This window comes from Muntiacus reevesi, chromosome 16 (genome assembly GCF_963930625.1).
Source record: "Muntiacus reevesi chromosome 16, mMunRee1.1, whole genome shotgun sequence".
Taxonomy (NCBI): Eukaryota; Metazoa; Chordata; class Mammalia; order Artiodactyla; family Cervidae; genus Muntiacus; species Muntiacus reevesi.
The window spans coordinates 16220051-16245340 of NC_089264.1; the positions used below are offsets into that span (position 1 = coordinate 16220051).

A 25290-nucleotide genomic window follows, 5' to 3' on the forward strand; every position below is an offset into this window, starting at 1 on the left:
ACACACGGCAATATCTTTCAAGAGTGGAACAAGACCAAGATGACATGACTGGGATTTCTTGCAAGTTTCCTACCTGTCTTCTCCCCTTCACTGATAACACCTAGAATTCTTAACTCGTTTTTCCGCATAGACCTCCATTTCTCAACCTATCTTAGGCAATGAAATAACTCTACTAATCCTGCAGGACATTAATATTAATTAATAACTTTATTCAAGAGAAAGGTCGGTTACAAACATTTATCAAGCATGTTCTTACTGGTAAAATATGCTTTCTCTGCTGTCTTTCGAAACACAAAGAATGAAATGATCTCATCTAAACTCTATGGCTAAGCAGTTGTGTGACCTTGAATAATAAGACTTTACCTTTCCTGTACCTAGGTGTCCTTATCTACAAAACACAGGGGATAAATCAGATGATCTCTACTTCTTCAAATAGTTTATGGTTTAATGTTATAGTTAATTAGGTTTCCTTCTGTCCACATATTTACTTTAAATTTGATCAGTGAGAGAAGAGAATCCTAAAGGAAGTCAAGAAACCTAGGAATGAATTCAGGTTCACCATCAGGTAGACCTGTAATAACTGTTCCCATATGTTAAATAAGGTGGTAACTCTCAGGGTTACCTCAGTTAGGGTTGTTACGATAACTGAACCCGATAATCAAGTGAATGTTTTATAATCTGTACCGTTTCAGAGAAACTACAAGTGCTATTATCTCTAAAGCAGGTGTTTGAAACAGGGGTATAGTTTATCCCTCCCAACAAATAACAGGCTGAGTTCCTGTGATTTATCCTTTGGGCGTGTGACCTGTTCCTCTTGTTAAGTAGATTTTGGTATTGGAACTTGCTCAAAAGGAGAATGGAGACAAAAGTCCTGTTATCTCCGGAGAGTGCCTATCTTTGAATGTGTACAAATAAAGGGAGAAAGGAAAGAAGAAGGGAGGGAAGAAAGAGAAGAAAGAAAAAAAAAAAGGCGGTCTTCCCTGGTGGTCCAGTGGCCAAGACTCCCTGCTCTCAATGCAACCGGCTCAGATCACGCATGCCACAACTAAGACCCAGTGCAGCCAAATAAATAAAGATTTTAAAAAGAGAGTGGGAAGGAGGGGTTCACAGGCAGAGGAGGAGGAAAGGCCATGGCAAGGCAAACTTAGAAAAATAAAAGGCGAGTTAGAAGAAGTAACAAGAGTGGGAAGGGGAAGCGGGCAGCACTGCAGGAAGGGAGCGAGTTCGCCCGGGGCAAGAGCGGGGGCGGGTGGGGTTGGCGACTGAGCGTCGAGCCCAGGCTCTTGCCAGGCGGGCACCCGGCGGAGGAGGGGAGGAGGAGGGTGGGGCTTGGCGAAGGGCAAAGGCGGGGCAAGGCTTAAAAGGGAGATGACCCTACTGGCTGACACCGACCGCGACCTCCGACGCCCGGGGCCAGGGGACCCAACGCGGGGAAACAGGGAAGGGCCGCCGCGGGGGCAGCCCGCGGGCTCCGGACGCGGGCGCAGGGGCTGGAGAGGGGAGACCCCTGGGGGCGCCCGGCACCCCGCCACCATGTGCGAACTGTACAGCAAGCAAGAGACGCTGGCGCTCAGGAGAAGGCACATCGGGTAAGGGCGCCCCCGCCCAGACGGGAGGCGCAGGCAGTGGGAATCACCCGGTCACCAGCGCAGGCAGCCGGCAGCCGGCTAGCTGGGGTCCCGCGGGGAGCGGGACTGCCCCTGGCCCGCCGCACCTGCGTGCACGCGCCGCCGCGCGCCCCGAGCGCCCCGCCGCGCCCGCGCCCCAGGGGGCTCCCTTGCAGCCGGGTCCCGGGTGATCCCCGCGCTCTGCAGCCCGCGGAGAGGGTGAGGGCTGCGGGCCGGCTGGGGGCATTGACCGCGAGGGTGGATAGCCACTGAAGAACACCGTTCCAGGGATGGGCTCTGGAAGGGAGAAGGGTAGTTCTCCGCCACTCCCACCTACTCGAAAGTTTTCCGTAACTGTGAACTCTGAAATATTTTTGACGATGGCTATGAAAACTAATTCTGACAACTTTTGTTGAAAGCCAAGTCTTCCTTCTTGCACGCTTGGTTAAGAAGTAAAAGCTTAATCTAGCCAGTGGAGGCGGGAGTGGGGGTGGGGGCATAGACACTTTTTAAAGGGTAAGATGCCCTTACTCACCTTGGTCTCCCCAGATGTGCCCTCACTACAACGTAAAGATGCAGGGTTCTCTCGGGTCTATTTTCCTTTTGCTCACATTAATAGTATAAACAACTTGATGAGTGAGCGTACAGGACTTATACTTAAGTCAGACCTGGGCTCTGGTTCTAGTAGAGTGTCAAGTTACCTTGTGATCTCTAACAACTGAATTTGAACCAAGAAGAAATTCTCATTATTAGTTTCATTTTAGCTGATAACACTTAATTTTAGGCATTTTTAACATTTTATTAGTTATTCACAATAATTATAGTACTTTCTAAACTATTGTGTATCAATATAATATGTAACTACTCTCCCTCTAAACTACCTCCAATGCACATGGCAACATGTTTTCTGTGCATGCAAAGCCACCAAAATAAAACTATTTTGGGAGCTTTTCTGGTGGTCCAGTGATTAGGACTCCTTGCTTCAAACGCAGGGAGCTTGGGTTCAATCCCTGGTTGGGGAACTAGGATCCCACATTTCCTCATGGCGTGTCAAAAATAAAATAATAAATGTAAATAATAATGTAAATAAGTGTAAATAATAATAATATATTTTGTTTAGTTTCTAAACATCCATGGATCCAAGATCAGAAATGTTTGTAATGTTTTCATGTTGCTAAAACTTGTACTCTAGACAGCCATCCAAGTAACCATAAATAGGGATGACATTTTATTAGACTCAAAAGAGTGGGTTTAAGGGTTAGAATAATAATTGGATTGTATTGTTTAAGAACGGAAAATCCATTTGCTGTAGAACAGGAACCAGTTAAAAGACATGAAAATGATATGTAAAATTTCTTGCATACTATTTAACACTAAGTTATTTGTAGTAGCTTTTAGTGCTATTCATTTCTTTACAAGTAGGTTTGAGGGAGAGATTACATGACAAGCAAGATCTATTTTGGGCAATGGCATAAGACAGTCTTCTTTTTTTCCTTCCAATTTTATTGGTATGTAATTGACATATAGTACTGTATTAAGTTTGAGTTTTGCAGCATAACTATTTGACTTACATCATGAAATGACTATCACAGTTAAGTTTGGTGAACATCCATCATTCCATTAATACAAAATTTAAGAAATAGAAAATCCCCTAGGATTTGCTTTCTTAACAACTTTTGTATAAAACATACAGCAGTGTTATAATTAATCATGTTAAAAGGTAAGATGCCCTTATCATGTTGTACATATAAATTATATCCATAGTACTTATTTACCTTATAACTGGGAGTTTGCACCTTTTGACTATATTCATTTGATTTCCCTGCCTCCCAGTTCTTCCCAAGAAGTGTAATCTCTTTCTTCTATGAGTTTATTTTTGAAGTATAATTCACCTACAACACTATGTTAATTCCTACTGTACAACATAATGATTCAATATTTCCAAGCATTTCAAAATGGTCACCGTGGTAAATCTAGTTACAATCAATACAGAAACCTACTTTCGAATTCTAGTTTTCTCTCTTATTGGCTTGAACCAAACTTCTTAATTTTTCTGTACCTGTTTCCTCACCTATAAAAGTGAGAATGACAATAACTCCTATTATATTATTGTTGGAAGGATTAAATGAGATAATATTTGTAATAGCTGTCAGTTTTCAATATATAGGAAGGCTCAAAAAAATTGATTTTTTTTCCTAGTTGAACAAAATTTCCCAAAGGAAAATTAGTTATTGGTTTGTGTAATTAGAGCTGTCAGAGTTGATCCATGTACCTGTAAGTAGCATTGTCAGATTGTGGCAAATTTAATATAACAAGCATAAGACATGTGAGCAGTGTCACGGATGGGGGATTAAGGTCAAAGTTTCCAGGCTAATATGAAATGAAGAAAAACAGTATGTCACCTTGGTTGTGTTTTCCCTTTCTTTTATGTAATTGTAATTTTCCACTCATCGTGACCTTGATTGAGAAGGGCAAATGCTGAGCAGTCCTACCAGACCAAAGTGTTTCCTTTCCTTATTTCTAGGCCTTCATGCAAAGTTTTCTTTGCTGCGGATCCCATCAAAATAGTGCGAGCCCAGCGGCAGTACATGTTTGACGAGAAAGGCGACCAGTACTTGGATTGCATCAACAACGTTGCCCATGGTAATGTGCTGTCTTTGTTGTGCTTGAAGGATACGTTTATGGATTAAGGCAGCCTTGGCACCATTAATATTTGTCCGAGGATATGCAGTGGCTGCAGTTCCTCGACTGAACGGGGCCCTTAGTCCTAGGCTGGGAAAAGCTAGAACAAAATGTGGGAGAGGAACAGGATCAACTTTTCTTTTTTTCTTGATTCAGAATCTGCCTCACTTCCCAGGCATTTCGAATTGTAACTCATTTTGAGGACTTTTGTCTTCTAAATTTTAGTGGGACACTGTCACCCAGAAGTGGTCAAAGCTGCCCAGAAACAGATGGAACTACTAAATACAAATTCTCGGTTCCTCCACGACAACATCGTTGAATATGCCAAGCGCCTCTCAGCAACCCTGCCGGACAGACTGGCTGTTTGCTATTTTACAAATTCAGGGTAGGTTTCAAGGTTTTTCCAGCTATCCGCATTTCCATGAATCTCTTTGTTTCCTCTCTCGCCGTCTTTTCTTTTTTTATTGCTGGTGGAGTAGGAATATGTAAACAGGCTTCCTGAGACTCTTACTAATGACCTTGCATGGGGGACCTGACCTCCTGGTTCTTTCACTTGGGCCCACCAGCTCCTTGTAGATAAGATACCTGACATTGTGTTCCAAGGCTCTTGATGCAGCCTGTAACCGCAGTCTCATGATGAACATGTGCATGTCACTCGAGACTTTTCACTGCCACGCTACTTTGGGGAAAGATGGGGAAGCTGCTCCAGTAGGGATCCCTGAACATTTCCCCAGCACAAACACAAAGGAGGAAGGGATAAATTCAAGTGATAAGATATGTTACAACTTTTAAATTCCATAAATTCAAATGGTTATGTCCCATTCTGTTGAAAATTATGCAGACATTAAAAAGTTTTGGGGGGAACTCCCTGGCAGCCCGGTGGTTAGGACTTCAAGCTTCCACTTCAAAGAGCCTGGGTTTGATTCCTGGTCAGGGAACTAAGATCCCACAAGCTGGGAAGTGCAGCAAAAGAAAAAAAAAAGTATGTTTTTGAAAGTAAGTACATGTTTAAAGACAGGTGAAAAACTTGCCTATTGGGAGGAAAGCTGTCTATACAGCACAAACTCTATTTTAAAATGATATATATGTACATATATACTATAAGAAAGTCTGTGATTCCTTTTCTTCTTTGTGGCCGTACCTGAGACTTGTAGAATCTTAGTTCCCCACCAGGGATTGAACCCAGCCCCCTGCAATAGAAACTCGGAGCCCTAACCATTGGACGGCCAGGGGAGTTCCACACTTTTTTTTTCAATGAGGTATTTTAAAACCCAATTTATAATCAGAAATTTGTTATTTTTTTTCTTTGTAAAGAATTAAGACATTTTAGGATCTAATTTGTTGTCTTAAAGCATTCTTGCCTTCAGCGAATTAAATGGCACAGTATTTGACTTTCCCTTCCAAAGAATCCTATGCTGTCAAAGAATGATCAGTCTTAAAGAGCAGTGTCACCAAAGACTGGATGTGACAGAGCCTGGAATACTATTAATACAAAGAATAATCTTGAAGTTAAACAGGCTTCAATCAACACTGGCTCTACCTCTTCTTAGCTGTGAGAACTTATTCTTGGTACTTAACCTCTCTGAGGCTTCACCCATAAAAAGATGACAATACTTGCCTTGAAGAGTAGTTATAAGAATCAATATAAGTAAAACAGTATAATACTTGGCACATTAAAAACATTCCACAAATGATTACTTTTCCACCTGTATCTGGGTAGTATATCTAAACTCTCTACACCAGATAGGGTTATGATCTTCATTTTTTAAAGTCTCGTTTATCTACTGATCTATTTATTTTTGGCTGTGCTGGGTCTTCGTTGCCGCTTGGACTTTTCTCTAGTTGAAGCGAGCAGGGGCTCCTCTCTAGTTGTGGTATACGGGCTTCTCATTGTAGTGGCTTCTCCTGTTGCAGAGCATGAGATCTCGGTACACAGACTTCAGTAGTTTCAGCAAGTGGGCTCAGCAGTAGTGGCCCATGGGCTTAGCTGCTCTTTAGCATGTGGGATCTTCCCAGGCCAGGGGTTGAACCCCTGTCTCCTTCATCGGCAGGACGATTCTTTACCATTGAGCCACCAGGGAAGCCCTGATCTTCATTTTACAGATAAGAAACTAATCAAGTATTTGGCCAGCACAACACAGTTCAGTGGCCCGCCGGTTAGTGGGACCTTAGACTCCGATTCCTCCCACTGAGATCACATTTAATACAGGTTTCTTGGGCTCCTCAAAGTTAGTCACCTATGATGTGGCTGAACTGGGCCAGAGTTTGAAACAAGCAGAACATCCTTAATTTGTACTGAGTTTCCTTGTGCGTCTCTTTCTTTTTTTAAGACATCTGGGGAACTTAGGAGGATGATGTGAGATGGCTGGTTGGGCAAGACTGAGGGGAAAGAGAGGACCTCAACTTATTTATTTATACAGTTCTCTGTAGTTGAAATCCTCAACTTTGAAAATAGCATTTCAAAAGATTTTAAAAGAGCCTAAAACACACTGCTTTAAAACACATTGTCATATTGTTCCTTTCTCTCTGCTGTCTTAATAGATCGGAAGCCAATGACTTAGCCTTACGCCTGGCTCGGCAGTTCAGAGGCCACCAAGATGTGATCACTCTTGACCAGTGAGTCTTTTCTTTTTTTTTTTTTTTTTCATTTATTTATATTAGTTGGAAGCTAATTACTTTACAATATTGTAGTGGTTTTGGCCATACATTGATATGAATCAGCCATGGATTTACATGTGTTCCCCATCCTAAAACCCCTCCCGCCTCCCTCCCCATCCCATCCCTCTGGGTCATCCTAGTGCACCAGCCCCGAGCACTTGTCTCATGCATCAAACCAGGACTGACGATCTGTTTCACAATTGATAATATACATGTTTCCAGTAAGTCTTAGACACGAAACTTCTCAGCAGGAAAGTCCTTCAGAGACGAAAACACATTGATCCTATCTACACTGATACCAGAAGTATGTACAGGGGAGGCTGGATGGATGCCACAAGGATTTTTTTTTTATTATGTTTAAGATTTCAAGGCCAACTCAGGCCTAGAGAACACTTAATTCTTTCCAAGCACCTGGAGGCTCTTTTGGGTCCTGTGGTCATGGTTTCATGGGCTTTGTATGAATTAGAATTTACTTTCACACATTAACTATTTATTGAGCCACTGCAATGTGATTATCCACTGTAATTAATTTAAAAGACTGTAATTTAGAGCAAATTTTAATGACTGCAAGCAGCCAAGTTAAAAAAAAAAAAAAGGTTTTTTTGGCCACATTGTACAACATGCAGGGTCTTAGTTCCCCCACCAGAAATCAAACCCAGATTCCCTGCATTGGGAGCACAAGTCTTACCCACTGGACGGCCAGAGAAATCCTAAATTCATTACAATTTGAACAAGAAATTTGACAACTTCTAGCTTAACTGAGATTTTTTTTTAATTGTTTCTGCCTCCCTACCCCACTAATCTCACACACAGAGGGTTGAACTGAACATGCACCTCATTTCTTGCCCATCTATATAGGCTTGTCTTGTTTTATGTGTTGGTTGATGTATTCATTCTCTATTATTACTGTAGCAAATTATCACAAACATAGTGGTTTAAGCAACATGAATTTATTCTCTTATAGTTCTGGAGGTTGGATGTCCAAACTGGGCCTCACTGGGCTAAAAGTTAGGTGGCAATAGGGCTGCAATCCTAGAGACTCTGGGGGAAAATGTGTTGCCTTGCCTCCAGCTTCTAGAGGCTGCCTGCCTTCCTTGGCTTTGGGTCCCTTCATTCACCCTCAGAGCCAGCCATGCCATCACTCCAGCCTCTGCTTCCGTCATATCCCTGTCTCTGACCACCATCCCCCTGCCGCCTTCTTTCACTTATAAAGACTCTTGTAATAACATTGGACCCTCCAGGATTATCACTCCATTTCAGGATGCTTAATCACATTTGCAAGGTTCCCTTTGCCATGTAGCATATTCTCAGGTTCTGAGGAGTAGAACGTGGGCATCTTTGGGGAGGGCAGGCTTCATGCCTATCACAGAATGGACACTGTGACTGCCCTCTATGCCCAGCTACCACAGGCAGCACGGCAGTAAGCACCCTCAGGCATGTGCCTTTGTGGACCTTTCTGAGGATCGCTTAGGAATAAGCACCCAGAAGCAGGATTGCTGGGCCATAGGGGTGCTGTAAACATTATTGATTTGACTACATGCTGCCAGGTCGGTCTCCAGAGTGGTTGAAACTCTCTACCTAGTGCAGGAAATGTTCCATTTCCCCATATGCTGGGCAAAACCTTAGAGTACTGTGCCTTTTTTTCCTTTAATAGTTGCTGGTCTAATAAGTATAAAATAATATCAATGTTGTTTTTATTTGCAATTTTCTAACTATGAGATTGAGTATCTCTTCATATACTTATTATACATTTGTGACTGCTTTCTGAGAGTTAGTTTCACTGGTGGCTCAGATGGTAAAGAATATGCCTGCAATGAGGGAGGCCCAGGTTCTATCCCTGGATTGGGAGGATCCCTTGGAGAAAGAAATGGCAACCCACTCCAGTATTCTTGCCTGGAGAATCCCCTGGACAGAGGAGCCTGGTGGGCTACAGTCTATGGGGTTGCAAAGAGTCAGACACAACTAAGTGACTGACCCACTTTTTTTCTGAGAATTATCTGCTTATATTCTTTACCCAGTTTTTCTGTTGAGATTCCCATCCTTGTTTTTGTGCTTGCGTGCATAAACTGGATGAGAGGATCTCAGCCTAGACTATGTTTTAGAAATACCTGAGGAAATGTTCTTTTTATTTTTTTTTATTTTTTTTTCCTTTAGCCATGGACTTTATTGTTTGAATATTGACTATTATTCTATATGCACATTTTATTTCTTACAAAACTCTACATTCCACATTGCTAGGTCTCTTCATTCTCCATTTTATGCCACATTTTCATGAAAAGGTATTTCCCTGAATCATAATCTGCCTGATTGTGGGTTTTTTGTTATGGTTGTTGTGGTGTAGTCACTAAGTTGTAACCACATGGATCATAGATCCATGGATCATAGGCCCTTTAGTCCATGGGGTTCTCTAGGCAAGAATACTGCAGTGGGGAAATGTTCTTTTCAGAGTGCCAATACCCAGGCCCCATCCCAGACCAGTTAAAGAGAGGCTCTTAGAGTCAGAGTCAAGAGAGGCTCTTAGAGTCAGAGTCCAGGAAACCAAGTTTCCCGAGTGATTCTTATATGCAAACAGACCATTTTGGAAGTTAGCCTCTTTTATTTGAGACATTACAAATATTTTTTTCCAATCTATCACCTGCCTTTTAACTTTGTCCATGGTATCCATCTACCCAAAAATTTTTGGTTGAATCAAATAGTTTGCCTTTTCATCCCGTGGTTTGGTTTTCTAAGTTTTGTTACAATCTTTACCCCTGTACATACCCATCACCATCCCTCAGATCACAAAGATGCTCTTCATTTTGTTCTACTATGTCTGTAACTGCTCCTCAATTAACTCCATCTAGTGGCCACTGCGTTACCATTTACAAATGGCTGAGCTTGCTTCTGTCCCATTCATTTTAACTTTGTTCTTATTCCAATACCATACTAATTTCATTGCTATTGCTTTGTAGGATGTTTTAATCTATGGTAGGGGAAGTGCTCCTTCTTTGCTTTGTCTATTCATAGGCCTTTTATAATTTCCAGAGAGAGACAGAGCCTGTTATGTGCTGGTACAGAAAGAGAGATATCAGCGTTTCATCTACTGTGTGTGCATGGGCTCAGACGCTTAGTCATGGGGCTTCTCCAGACAAGAATACTGGAGTGGGTTGCCATTTCCTCCTCCAGGGGATCTTCCCAACCCAGGGATCAAACCCCTGTCTCTTACATCCCGCATTAACAGGCAGATTCTTTACCACTAGCACCACCTGGGAAGCCCTTACAATTTCCAGTCTCCTGATTATATTATATATATCTGGGAAGAAAAAAACATTAAGGGGAATATCATAGCCACCTGTATTTTAAGTGAAAGAAAGGAATTTCATAACCTAGGAAGAACTAAGGTTGATCACCTCTCAACCTCAGTTCTTTTTGAAAAAACCTCCTATTCCTTACCAACTTGCATTTGTTCAAAATGTGCTATTGAATATCCTTTAGAAACCATCCTAAACAGAAATACAGCCCATTTTATAATATAAATTTGTTTTTAAATTTACTAGAATATAACTATAAAATACATTTAAAGAATTCATACATCTGATATTTCTCATGAAACTTTAGAAAATAATATTTTACACTTAATCTAATTTAGCAGAGCTAATACAATCCAAAGAAATTAAGTTTTTTTCTGGCTAAAAACTGCCTACAAGGATACATACTTGGCTTTGTATGTGTTTTATTGCCTGAATCAGGAGAGCTGGACAAATTAATGGCTGGTCCTACCATGAAAAATTGGATTCCATATAGTTAAATCTGGCACCAGTGTTGAGATTCTCCCTGGATGATACGCAATACTATTTTTCATATCCTGGAAGAGCATCCTTTTTTGAATGATGTTGGTTACCATTTCTTTTCGTTTCAGTGCTTACCACGGTCACCTATCATCTTTAATTGAGATCAGTCCATATAAATTTCAAAAGGGCAAAGATGTCAAGAAAGAATTTGTGCATGTGGTAAGTATCTTGGAATTCAAGAATCAGAATGTTACTACTGGAAGAGTGCCCAGTGATAATCCAGACCAATCTTTGCATTGAAATGAAACCATGAGAAAGGAAACTAAGATATAGAGCTGCTATATGACTTGCTAAAAGTCAAAGAGCTAGTTAATGACAAGATGTGGGTTAAAATCCATTGATGAGTACCATACAAATCAGTATAGTGGTAGTGACAGCTGTTATTCACAGATCTATCACTGAAGCCAATTTGAAACTCAAAGTTGCATCAGGTGTGTATGACTGTCTTAAAATTACTCTATGCTAAATTATTATGTCAATTTATTAAGTCAAATAAATGTTAAATGAAAGAAAATAAAGAAACCAAGTTGTTGAAGCAGTAAAACTCATTTGGCTTAATTAAGGATCAGTGGACGTTTTTAAGAGAGCCATGAATACATTCTTTCAAAATTTTAAGATCTGAAATTACCGCTAAAACACTCTGGCTTTCTGAATGATTACAATTTGCTATATAGTTGGTAAGTTCTGGTTTATTTCCTTCTTCTTTTTAAAAAATATTTCTTGCCCTCACCAGACAGCACATGGGATCTTATTCTACCAGAGATCAAACCCACACCTCCTGCTTTGGAAGCTCAGAGTCTTAAACACTGGACCACCAGGGAGGTCCCTATTTTTGACATAGAATAGTTAACACAGTTTCCATTCATTGAGATTTTCAAATAACATAGTCACATTTGTTGTTTGAATTCTCCCCTTACGTGATCAGGGATGCAATTTTGACTTTCAAGAAGCCTAGAAGTAAATCCAAGCTCCTGTTCACAATGCAAAGATTTCAAGTGTCACAGAATTCAGAAATGTTAAAAGAGCAAAAGAACCTAGAGTCACATAAATCCATAAGTCACCTTTCTATTATGCTCTTGTGGGGAAATACCCTTTCTTAAAAGCTCATTTGTCCAGGACAAAAATCATGAGAAACTGTTATCTCTTGATGTTTTCAGGCACCAGCTCCAGATACTTATAGAGGAAAATACAGAGAAGACCATGAAGACCCGGCCAGTGCTTATGCAGATGAAGTGAAGAAAATTATTGACGAAGCTCATAACAGCGGAAGGAAGGTTTGTATTTACAGCTTTGGAAACACGATAACATCTTTCATAAAATAGATTGAAACCATCATGATACACTAGAGAGGTGGGAAAGGATTAGACAGCAAATTCTTTCTGTTCTTCTCCGGTTGCATTTTCACGTAGTTCATATATCAAAAAATGCATTATTATAGTCATGCCTCTAAGACTATTTTTATTTATCCTGGAAATGTAATTACTGTACCTGTTTCAGAACTGGTGGTCTAGTTCTAACCTTCCCAGTGGGATGCAGACTCTGGTGCAGAGGGTTAGGAGGAGAGAATTAAGAAAGGTGATAGCCCATGGACAGAACATTCCAAATGAGAGTAACATGAGGGGCTGACAGAAGGTGAACGGAGCGGGAAGAGGCAGGGTAGCCCCAGGGCTTCAGGATCAATGCAGGCTCCTGGACCTTGGGAGCCTTGGCTTTCCCTAGAATTGGTTCAGCTTTCCTGAAGGTGCTGAGCCTGGGTCAGACCAGGCAGGAAAAGGCTCTTCCAATCTGTTTCTGCACCTTTTTTTTTTTTTAATATTCATTGAATTTATTACAATATTTCTTCTGTTTCATGTTTTGGTGTTTTATTTTGCTTTGTTTGCCTGAAAAGCGTGTGGAATCTTAGCTCCCTCCCTGGGGATCGAACCCTCACTCCCTGTATTGGAAGTCCCAACCACTGGACTGCCAGGGACATCCCTGGGTCTGCACTTCTAAAACAAACCAGAATCCTACTGAGTAGGAAGAGCTTTCATTTTCTCAGTCTTCACCCTACTGTCTTCCACCTTCAGCTTAATGTTAAATTCTCAACCACTGCAGGGGTTACTTACATGGAGTTTTAATGTGATTTGACATATGTTTTGCCTTTAAATTGATTTACGGCATCAATATGGCAATTTTAAAAACTTCTTAATTGAGAGAAAAATGAAGCCTTTGTGTTTTCCCGTTCAAGTGTTTTTATCTTAATGACTTGGTTCCCTTGTTTGTTTTTAATTGAAGTATAGTTGATGGCTTAACTTCTTATACTATTTCCATGCTTTCTCTTAATTTAGTGATTTTTTTCTTCTCCTTTCTTAGCCTCTAGAACATTTCCTCTGTAGTTTTATTGTGAATTGCCTACGTTGGTTAAGTTGTAAGCCTGGTTCAGGGCAAGAACCAGAAAGAGAGCACAGTCACTAAGGTCTGTGACCACAAGTCACCTTCTCACCTCCCTGGTGCAAATTCCAGACTCAGGCAGTCCTAATTCAACAAGTTGAGTAAATAGGCATTACAGTGATATGTTTGGAACCTGGGTAATTTTGTAGAGGCTCATATCAAAGATTGATCAAGATATCAGTCTTACTCAGTTGATCCTAATGCAAATCCTGCATTTAAATTAATTATGGAGAGATGGAAAGCACCTTTTCCACCATTTCTAGTGGTAGTTTCATAAGAAACCTAAAATTTCAGAAACTAATGCTTCAGATCACTTGCTTTTCCACCATGAACATCTTTTCTTTTTAATCAAATAGCCAATTTGTCTCTTGCCAGAGGTCCATTCTCAACCATGTTTAAATCAGCCGCTCTATAAGAAGTCCTCTTTTTTTTAGGGGGTTTGGGAGGAGGACCGAATGGACTTTGACCCCATCTTCTCTTGTATAGATTGCTGCCTTTATTGCTGAATCCATGCAGAGTTGTGGCGGACAAATAATTCCTCCAGCAGGCTACTTCCAGAAAGTGGCAGAGTATGTACTTGGGCATCTTTGGTCAGACTGAAGGAACCATGACAGTTCCGCAGGGTCATCTGGTTGTTGGCGAAGTATGGAAGTACTTCCCATTGTTGTTTAGTAGCTGAGTCATGTCAGACTTTTTTGGCGACCAACTGTAGCCCACCAAGCTCCTCTGTCCATGGGATTTCCCAGACGAGAATCCTGGAGTGGGTTGTCATTTCCTTCTCTAGGGGATCTTCCCAACCCCGGGATGGAACTCAAGTCTCCTCCACTGGCAGGCAGATTCCTTACTGCTGAGCCACCAGGGACGAGCTGGTAAATAGCTACTTGGGAGTGCCTGCCGCCCAGGACTCCTGGGACTCCTCACCTTCCAAGATCCCAGATAATAAAGGGTTTGCACACAGTCTAGCCGGGGGTCCTTGAGGGCTCTGCCCCACTTTACCCACCTGGCATCCTCTCTGACTGATTGGTGTCCAAGCTTTACTGATAAGATTAACTCTGCTAACATTACTTTTTGTTCACTTTTTTCTCTTGCCACTTAAAATACTGCAGTAGAGCTTACTTTAAGCAGCACAAACCCAAACAACATAGACTATATATTATCTGGAAATGACGTGATTATATTTCAAAGTCAATGACGTCACATAGATGTCATTGGGGATTTAAGCACTGAAATGTTTTTAACAAAGATTGCAGACTTCAGGTTAACGCCATTCTTTTGAAGTCCTCAATAATCCATATCTTGAAGGGAGGATAGGGGGGCTGTCAGCGACCTGAAGGCATCATGCTGCTCTTTTGCTTTTCAGATATGTCCATGGAGCAGGAGGTGTGTTTATAGCTGATGAAGTTCAAGTAGGCTTTGGCCGAGTTGGGAAACATTTCTGGAGTTTCCAGATGTTTGGTGAAGACTTCGTTCCAGACATAGTCACAATGGGAAAACCAATGGGCAATGGGCACCCAATGGCATGCGTGGTAACAACCGAAGAAATTGCAGAAGCCTTCAGTGCCTCTGGGATGGAGTATTTCAACACGGTAAATTTTGACCTCCCACTTTAATGCTAAGAGGGAAAAGTACTGTGTGTTCTTATATTTCTTTCCAATGTAATAAAGAATACATCTCACTGTTGCTATCTAATGACCCCAGAACCGAAGCCAGACTTTGATCTAACCATATTTCATTCTGTTTGGCACAATCCTCCTTGTATTTTTTCTTGTATCTTTCCCTTTCCTCAAATGTTCCTATTGATTGTTCCAGTGATAGATGTCTGCCCTGGTAAACTCTAGAGGTTATGATATTTCATGAACAGATGATATGATCTTTTTTTGTTTTGTATCACATTTAAATTCCCAAAACACGTCTGAAGTGTATAGATGATTCAATACTATAAATATTATATGGCTGTCATAGGAGATACTAACTAAATTTCTTTCTTTGGGAAATTTTATTTCCTTGATTTTGCCCCCAAAAGTTGTAAGATTCTCAAGTTTGGAAAGACTGTTATAGTTTGTGCAATATGTGTAATAGGACTTGTTGCAGCTAAAAGTCAGAATCAAAATCTAGGAGCACAAATTACTTGGATAAAATGTCATTTTTTGGCTTTTTTTTCACACAGATATTCAAGTGCTGCAATCCACATTCCTCTAAGTAAACCACACTCTGAAATCCTTAATTCCCAACACAAAATCTGTGTTTGGTTTGGATGAATTTATAGATTCCCCAGTAGTCCTTCATACCAGTTACGTAGCATATATATAATTTAGAATTATATTCTCAATCCTAAATGAATAGAATCACGCTATATTCTAAACTTAAAAAACTAACATCACAAGGGAAAATCTTATTGAAATTATATCTTTACTTAAATATGAGCCAGATTTCTCATAGATGAAGCAACAGCATGAATTCAACTAGTCTGTTTTCTCATTTTTTTTTTTTCTGCAGTATGGAGGAAATCCAGTATCTTCTGCTGTTGGTTTGGCCGTTCTGGATGTAATAAAAAATGAAGACCTTCAAGGAAATGCCACAAGAGTAGGGAATTATCTTACTGAGTTACTGAATAAGCAGAAGACTAAACATACTTTGATAGGAGATATCAGGTATATTTATCAAGGAATTGTAGTTATCCATATGTCCAAATGAATATTGGTGATATTTTATCATATAAATTTAAAATAAATTACACAAAATCAAATCTAGAAAACACTGAAAAAACTTTTTTCATTCAGAACCAGATGTTTCACTATTAACTTTTGGGTATATATCTTTCCTGACTTATGCTTTTTAAAAAAAAAAATTAAGCCAGGATAATTTCAACAGCTAGAAGATGAAAAGAAGAAACTTAAAGTAACTCTATATGATCTATTAAAAATAATTTAAATGACATCTAAGAAAATCACTATTTTTCATATATGTATTTATCATCATTGATGTCATATGAAACTAAATAGTATAAGGTTGTTTTTAAGTCTTTTTTGTTTTTTTGCAATTATGTGATAAAAAAAAAAAACTGGATTACAAAAACTAACTTCAGAAACTAAGAAGTCCTGTGGACCCTGGATTGATATCATGGATTAATTAGAACTAGTTATAACTACCTCTAAAGAGACTCACATTCAGCCTCAAATCAAACTGAAGTTTGACGACTGTGTTAATTTTTTGCGACAGTGTGGTGCTTGATAGAGTGTATGTCAAGTTTCCTTTCTATGTCTCCCTCAGGGGCGTTGGCCTTTTTATTGGGATTGACTTAGTGAAGGACCATCAGCAAAGGACCCCCGCCACAGCAGAAGCTCAGCACGTCATCTACAAGTAAACCACCCCTCACCTGTTTGGTATCTCAGCTTAAAAGATGTCCACCCACTTGAATGTTTTTACTTCCTCTCTTCTCCCTAAATAAGGAAAGTTTAAGACTCGTGCAATTACAAACATGACTTCTTACACACATATGCTAAATTGCTGTCCACATCATTCTGAAATCATCTTAGTTATTGCTTGTAGGCACTCACATGTATTTCCTGCACTAATTAGGATGAAAGAAAAGCGAGTGCTTCTCAGTGCTGACGGACCTCATAGAAACGTGCTTAAAATAAAACCACCTATGTGCTTCACTGAGGAAGATGCCAAGTTTATGGTGGAACAGCTTGATGGTATTCTAACAGGTCTGTGCACAGATCTTTAAATAAGATGCCCTCCACACCTACATCCTGGTCATACATGATAGTGCATCTTGCTGTCCGTGGTAGAAGTGAAGGAGTGTGGAAATGACTGTGTAAATTTACATTATCATTTATTTTCACTTTTAAAAAATAATTGCATGTCTTCATTGTACCACAAACCACAGATGCTGCAGCATAAGAGTCTTTGAGCTTTATACCCTGAAAATGCTTGAAATGTTGTTAATAAAACTTACAGGCTATAGGTGAACAGTTATTTGCTATACCCTGACTCATTTGACTTTGTGCTTCACTTATTGCAATTCCATTTTTGAGGATCTGTTCATCATTCAGAATTATAGCCTGTCATATGAATTAATCTTTTGTTGGCCTCTATTAAATAATGAGGTTGGGCTTCCCAGGTGGTATTAGTGGTTAAAAATCCACCTGCCAGTGTGGGAGACCCAAGAGATGCGGGTTCAATCCCTGGGTTGGGAAGATGCCCTGAATTAGGAAATGGCAATTACTCCAGTATTCTTGCCTGGAGAATCCCCATGGACAGAGGAGCCTGTTGGGCTACCATCCATGGGGTCGCAAAGAGTTGGACAGGATTGAGTGACTGAGCATACACATTAAATAATTAGGTTAATTTATTTTTCATAAATTGAGATTAGCTAAGTAAGAGAGCAGTGTAAAGCCACACTGAAAAACTTAAAGTACTGTCAAATGTTGGAGCTTTTAGTTATATTTTTAAGATTTTACTTCTCTGCTCCCTCTCAGACTCTTGTGGTTGGGATAAGGCTGATAAGCCAGGACAGTGCAGTATACAAAATAAATCATTAATATTGGAAAGCTGAGAGTCAGCCCCAAGTTATTTGTAATACGGTCACTGTCTTTGGACTAAGAGACGCCCAAACCTCTCCAGCAGTCCTCACATACCTGTTTCCTCTGGTCCCTTAAAGGCCAGGTGGAACAGAGTACAGGTTGGGACAAATGTCACTATTGCTTAAAATTCAGCTCAGAGCCTCAACATTTTTAGTTGTGGGGCTGGACAATTCTTTTAACAACGTGAATGAGGCAGAGCTAATGCAGGCCGAGTGCCACGCGTAATGGTGAAATGCTGCAAAAAAAGTTGAAGAGGAACTATTTTAAAACACACGGACCTCTCTGTTTTTCTCTAGTAAGAGTATCCCTATAGTCACCAAAATGGGCTTTTTGTTTTTCTTAAGGATTTTTTTAAATGTTTTATGTTTATGTTTTCTTTATGTTTTATGTTTTTTTTTCCATCTTATCTACTGTATCTTCCTTGATGAAGATTTAGAAAAAGCCATTGGAGCTGAAACTGAGAGTGTGATCTCTAAGAATACTCCTTGCAGAACCAAGGTAAGAGTCACTTGCTTAATATTTAAGGGAAAAGTTTAAAATTGGGGAAATTTAAGAAAAAGGAATTCGAATGTTTTAAAATCGTACAATGACCTTTAGAATAAACCCAGCTTTGCTAGAGTTGGCTTGCTGCTGCAATTCTAAGTGTGCAATTAAATTCCAAGGCAAGTGTCGTTCCACTTGACATCTATAAAAGCAAAGAACCATTTTTACAGGGTCATTCCCATGCTGAAAATAATAATAACTCTCAGGCTTGCAAAGAGGGCCTTCAAAATGTATAGAGAGAGGATAGCAAATGTCCTGAGCTCCTTCCTGTTTTTCTGAGTGAGGTTTGACACTGCTTTGTCAAACTTCTTAATCAACAAAAGCTTTGGCAGTGTGACTTCAAAATGCCAGAGTTCCATCCTCCGGTGAATTAAAGTGGAAACTTCGAATGGCAGCAGGGCCTGGGAACCATCTGGCGCTGAGTGGCCTAGTTTCTGCATTTGATGTGCTGCCAGCAGAGGGCTTCCCTATTCTCTCCCCAAGCTCCCCAGGCTGCAAGAAAGGGCTCCCCGGGTCGGGAAACAGAAAGGCAAGAACTTGAGAGGCTCTGTTGCATAATTTGTTATTTGTTTATGACTTTGACGCATAAAGGAACTCTCGGTACACACCCAGTGTAGTCAGAAAAGTCCTTTCCCTGAGTGAAAACCACGACGCCCTTTGAATGAGAGCAAATGACTGGCTAACAGGGTGCTTCTGTCTCTTGGTGCAACACAAACCAATGCTGGGCATCAGTCCCTCTCTGCTGTGTGAGAGTCGCATAGAGAGTCTGGGGCAGAATCACGGCTGTCTGGGCCGAGCAAGTATTGGAAAGTGCTCAGACCGTCAGTCATGTCCAACTCTTTGCGACCCCATAGACTGTAGTCCGCCAGGCCCCTCTGTCCATCGAGTTCTTCTGGCAAGAACACTGTAGTGGATTGCCATGCCCTCCTCCAGGGAATCTTACCAACCCAGAAATTGAACCAGTGTCTCTTTCGTCTCCTTCATCGGCAGGCGGATTCTTTACCACTAGCGCCACCTGGGAAGCATATAAGCATTGAAAAGGAGCTTATTGAAAAGGGACTCAAAAAAAAGAGAGTTCCCCCACCAGAAATGTCTCTGTGGAGATAGCAAAGTTAGCAAACCTTTCTGAGTTTGGCTTGGACACCCAGATTTTAGGTTGCCATCACATTTCCGGTGTCTATGGAAGGTAGTCATGAAGGCTGGGGAGGAACAGCTCCCTAACACAGCATTCCTGTGTTGGGCTGTGTTGGGCTTGTGTTTTCGTGTTCCACATGCCGCGTTCCTGTGGACTTAGCCCTGCAGAGACTGGAGGCTGGAGGCTGGGTGCGTTAGCAGTGGGCTGCCCTCGAGTTTGTATGCTTGTCTTACAGATGCCCAAGGAAGCACAGTCAGAATTGCTCAGAGACAGAAGCCTGGATCCCAGAGAAAATCCCAGCCGAAAGAGAAATGGATTGTGCACAGATTCATTGCTCAGCAAGAGGTTCAGGACGTGAGAGATGAGCATTTTACAAGATAAATGTCCGGAGTTATAGAGAATAAATGCAGGTGTCCCTTCTGTTAAAGCTCTGTTGTACCCTCTGAAAGAAGTGTTCGCATTTACTCAGAGGTATAAATAAAGTCGATGAGTCATAAGATTAATCCAAATGATAATCAAACTGTGTCAAGACTATTAGTTCAGCATTTAGCCTATTAATTCCTTACTTCAGATTTCTGCAAGTACTTTGTTTATTCTACTCAGTTTAAGCTTCAAATGAAATATTTTTGAAGTTGACAATTTTACTTCTCATATTTTAATCTTTGACATGACAGAGGAAAGTACAATAGGTTCCTGAACTTTGGAGACTTAGTGCCTTAAAATATTGAATTCTTTAGTGATTTAACTTATAAATATTTATGGCTATAATAAAAGATGACATGAACCAAAAAAAAAAAATGTTGACTAGAGAAGTATGTAGTGTTCTTTCTTGGAGAATCGTAGAGTTGGTGGTAAAAGCAAAGCCATTTGTGGAAAAATCACATAGCAACTATGAAGAAGGGAATGAATAATCTGGACTCCTGTTGGGGAACGAGGTTAATTGTGATCCTCTGGGGATGAGGGCACAGGTGCAGAGGCCAGACAAGAAGTAGACCCAGAAATACTCCTAAGCATGGAGCTGGAGCAGTATCCAAAGCACCACATTCACCTCCGCTCTGGCTAATCAGACTGTCATCTTGGCAAGTCACTTACCTGCTAGATGAGAAATTAACTTTTCAAGCAATCCTCTTCTCCTTCTCATCCGTCTTATCACCTATGCACACACCCTGACACACAGAGATAACTTCAAGAATCTCTTCCTTAAATGTGCAGCTGCCATGAGACTTGGAGGCTTGTGTGAGTACTGACCTGGAAGAAATTTGACTTTTAGCCTTGACTTCTCATTATTTCTCAATTGCCCTTCTGACAGTCACTAAGCTTTGTGTGTTGGGTTTTCTGGGGGGAAGTGTTCGTTTGGAGCTGTACCTCATGGCTTGCGGGATATTAATTGCCCAACCAGGAATTGAACTTGTGTGGTAGTGAAAACACAGTGTGCTAACCACTGGACCATCAGAGAATTCCCTGTGCATTGGTTTTTGTTGTATAAAGATGAGTTAAATAATTTTGCTATGGCCTTTTCTTGATAGCTGAGAAAGATGTTGGGGGGGGAATTAAATGCAAAAAGCTTCCTTTATAAGTTCACCATAATAAAATGCTGTGAAAATGCAAAGACTTGTTAAAATAGTTTTGTCTCCTAAATGTATAGTTGACTGTGGGTCTGAGCTGGATTGCCCTGAGATTGATCCCCAAGTGGAGAGGAGAGAGCATGAAGATCTCTGTGGTTTGCTTCTATGAAACCGAGGTTAGTTCCAAGACAGTCAGACCTTTCACAGCGCAGGTCAGCCCTCCTGGGGGCACTCCTCGTGTGAGAAAGCACTTGTCTCCTTGAAATGAACCGTTCCCGTCTCTGCCACCGTGGCCAACCTGCCCACGTGCCGCTGTGCCTATTGTGGGGGTGGCTAAAGTCACAGTGGCTGCTGCCAGCCGGCCAAGCCGTCCTGTCTCCTTGGTGGCTCAGGGCCTTCTGTTAGTGGATGCTTTGTGGTGGACGTGAACACGTGATACAGACCTTAACCTGTGCTATGTATTCCATATAGTCATTCATATGCCTCTTCCCAACACCTCCTTTTGCCACAGACTTTCTAATTCTTCAGGCTCCTGACCCGCCATGCACCCACTCCCCACTGCTCAGGATTTCATATATATGCTCGCTTTTCTTTCTCCACACAACATGGAAGACCAGGTCCAGCACTGGGAAGATTTTTCCCTTGCCACTGCTTTTCAAGGCCAGCACTGAGTGTGCCTATCACGGGGCCATCATGCACTTTGCTGAAGTGATAGATCCCTGATTCTTCATAGGGTTTATCTCCCACCATCTTGAGCAAACGTGTCTTACTGAGGCTTCCAGCAGATCAGCTGCCTCTCTTTCTACAGGATGATCCCTTTTTGCTAACTGCTCATCAGAGAGTCCAGTCCTATCTTTAAGGAACTACTTTTACTGTGTATTTTTTTTAATTAATTAATTTTTTTAATTGAAGGATAACCATGTATTTTCTTAAAGCCACTTTATATTATCACTTTGATTTCATTGTTAATTTCCTTCACATCAATAGCCATTTGTTTTGTTATATTACTGCTATTACATTTTAATTTTTTCTGTACATTTTCCCCAAGTTTTTATTTTGAAAAATTTTAAACTTTCAGGAAAGTTTCATGTATTTCATGTAGCCTTCACTTGGACTCACCAGTTCATATTTTGCTCCATCTACTTTCCTATCTGTGTACCTATGCATGTATTGTTTGACTTTGACTAAGCAATATGGGCCATTGGGAATTTAATTACTGACATCAAGGCAATTACCCTGAATATTTCACTTTATCTTTCCCCAAAACAAGGGCATTCTCCTACAAATCAATTCCTACATTAGGGGAATTTAATATTAGTTTATTTAATATATTAATATTATTAATATATAATTGACATTCACATTTTTAATTATGCCAATAATGTCCTTTGTAGCTTTTTTTTTTTTCAATTCAGAATTCTTTTGGGTTGAGATGTGCAGCACACAAGATGTGGAATCTTAGTTCCCCAACCAGGGATCAAATCCCCTCCGCCTGCGGTGGAAGCACAGAGTCTTCACTACTAGACCATTAGAAAAGTCCCCCAAATTCAGAATTCTATCAGAAATTCTTCACAGCATTTAGTTTTCACTTCTGTTTAGTCTCTTTTCACCTAGAATACTTCAACCAGTTAGACATTTAGAAGAATGTCTCTCAGTTTGAATTTATATAATATCCCTCATGATTAAACTCAGGTTAAACATTTTTGGCCAAAAAAAAAAATTACATAGGTGATGTATATAGATTAATTTTCAAATGTGAAACTAAACTGAAATTAACCCAATTTGGTCATAATCCATTATTTTATATATATATAGATTACATATAGAATAATCGATTCTATATATAGTGTGTGTGTGTGTGTGTGTGTGTGTGTGTGTATATACATGCAAAAATCCTAAACAAAATTCTAGCAGGCTAAACCCATACTCATTAAGAGCCAATATGCAGGACTCCCCTGTGGCTCAGTTGTAAGGAATTTGTGAGCCAATGCAGGAGACATTGGGTTCGATCCCTAGTCAGGAATGATCCCACATGCGGTGGAGCAAGAGAGTTCATGTGCCACGACTGCTGAGCCTGTGCTCTGGACCCTGGGGACTGCAACTGTGAGCCCATGCTCTGCAATTACTGCAGCCTGTGTGCCCTAGAGCCCTCCTCTGCAACAAGAGAAGCCGCTGCAAGGAAGAGTAGCCCCTGCCCGCCACAAATAGAGGAAACTTCGATCAGCAATGAAGACTCAGCACAGCCAAACATAAATAAATATATTAACATACACAGAAAAACACATATACAATATTGACTGGGGTTTTTATACTCTTCCTGATCAACGCAAAGGGCTTCCCCTGTGGCTCAGTGGTAAAGAATCCACCTGCAAAGTAGGAGACACAGAAGACACAGGCTCCGTCCCTGGGTCAGGAAGATCCCCTGGAGGAGGAAATGGTAGCTCTCTCCTGTATTCTTGCCTGGAAAATCCCATGGATAGGGGAACCTGGCAGGCTACAGTCAATGCAGTTGCAAAGAGTTGAATCCAACTGAATGAAGCAACTGAGCTCACATGCACAATCAATAAAAAGACTTTAGAATATTTTTATTTCATTTACCTCCCTCGGATGTTACTATTTTGTATTTTAAATCTGTAATTTTAAGCATATATATATAGTTTAATATGTATGCTTTTTATTGTTCTCCATTTCTTCGTTTCATTTGAAATTATTTTCCCTATTTTCTTGAAGAATACCCCTTCTAGTATTTCCTTTAGAGTGGGTCCTTGGTTCGGCTTCCTAGTTTGACTGATGGATAAACTGAAGACCACAGAGGTTGAGTGGATGAGGTGCCCACATCTTTGAAGCTGGGACTGCCACCCAGACCACTGACGCCTAGGCCAGTGATTTTTCCTCCACATCATTTTTAAATGTTGGGATCAGAGGCATAAAAGAGTAAACAATGCCATAGATGGTTAAATCTATTAATGAAATTTTCCAAAACCAGTTATTTTTATGAATTGGCTTTGAACTATTAATTTTAGTGAGCAAAAGCAAAACAGTTTATCAGCCAGTGACAGACACCAAAATGTTAATTAGGAAAACCCATTCAAGTGACGCAGTAACAAATACACCAATACTTCTACTAGTTAATACTCACCTAAACATAATGAAACATGGGCCACCAAATGCTGACTTCTACATCCTTACTATTTTATATACCAATAGCAGCATCATCTCTGAACTGAAATAGTTACAATAAGGAAAGTAAAAATCCAAGGTGCATTTTCCTCCCCTAGAAAGAAGAAAATTGCAACAATAACATACAATTTGAAGTGGAAATGGGGCTGTAGAAGCAGAAAGTACAGCTTTAGAAAGCAAAAAAAAGCCTTGCAGAGAGCCACAGGCCCCTAACACTTGTTCCTTCGGAAGACCCTGAGGACTCCCTGATTTTAACTGGCCCCTGATGCATCACACATAGCTTATGTTCTTCTTGGTGGGATACCGACTTAAAAAGGAGAAACAAAGAGGACAGAGAACACTAATCACTCATTCCTTTCGTATATTCAATTATTTGCCTTTATTCTTCACTATTCCCAAAATATTGCTCTGTGATATTCCTGAGATTCTTAACCTATGATGTTTGTCTTGGGATTTCCAATTTGTTGCTTTTTTTTTTTTTTTCTCACACCATGCAGCTTGTGAAATCTTAGTTCCCAACCAGGGACTGAACCCCAGCCCATGGCAGTGAAAACTCTGTGTTAATCACTGAACTGCAATGAAAGTCCTTGAACTGCTCCCTTATTTATACCTCTTTTCTAAAGGATTTCGATTGTACAGATTGCTTTTATAGAAACACCAGCTTTTCGATGATGGGCAGATTCAAACACTTCAACACTCTTGTGATTGTCCAATGAGGCAACAAACCAAGTGCCCTGGCGAGAGGGATGGAGGTTACTCAGAGACTCAGCAACAGGGGCTTCCGCTCACCCAGGTCAGTCTGGCTGCAGCCACTCCTGAGTGCCCAGTCTGCCAACAGTAGGGTCCAACACTGAACCTCCAACATGGTGCCATTCCCCAGGGAGTCAGCCAGCTGCCTGGTGACGTGTTGCTTAAATTATCCTGCTTCAACCATGGAAGGAGTAGTGCCTTATTTTACTAGGAGACAGTTACTCTGGATGCGGGTTTTCCTTTCCTGCCTGAAATGCTTCTACCTAAACCATCATCCACGGATTTACAGAGTCATCTTGCACTACCATGGTACCACACACT

General features: G+C 40.7%; 1 protein-coding gene across 1 annotated transcript; it reads left to right on the forward strand.

Annotated features, from left to right (window-relative positions):
- The first annotated feature begins 1400 nt into the window (after positions 1-1400).
- Positions 1401-21075, forward strand: ETNPPL (ethanolamine-phosphate phospho-lyase). Its single transcript, XM_065907535.1, has 13 exons — positions 1401-1589; positions 4132-4250; positions 4515-4674; positions 6831-6905; positions 10846-10936; positions 11935-12051; positions 13694-13776; positions 14568-14793; positions 15704-15858; positions 16478-16567; positions 16787-16917; positions 18227-18294; positions 19710-21075. Exons 1-13 carry the CDS (start codon positions 1534-1536, stop codon positions 19830-19832), a joined length of 1494 nt encoding a protein of 497 aa, XP_065763607.1. The 5' UTR covers positions 1401-1533; the 3' UTR covers positions 19833-21075.
- Positions 21076-25290: the final 4215 nt, after the last annotated feature.

Excerpts from the sequence above, each read along its gene's own strand:
- ETNPPL (XM_065907535.1), top strand. The coding sequence starts at position 1,534 with ATGTGCGAACTGTACAGCAAGCAAGAGACGCTGGCGCTCAGGAGAAGG. Across the intron at positions 10,937-11,934 it reads AGAAAGAATTTGTGCATGTG|GCACCAGCTCCAGATACTTA; the intron begins GTAAGTATCTTG and ends TGATGTTTTCAG. Across the intron at positions 14,794-15,703 it reads GGATGGAGTATTTCAACACG|TATGGAGGAAATCCAGTATC; the intron begins GTAAATTTTGAC and ends TTTTTTCTGCAG.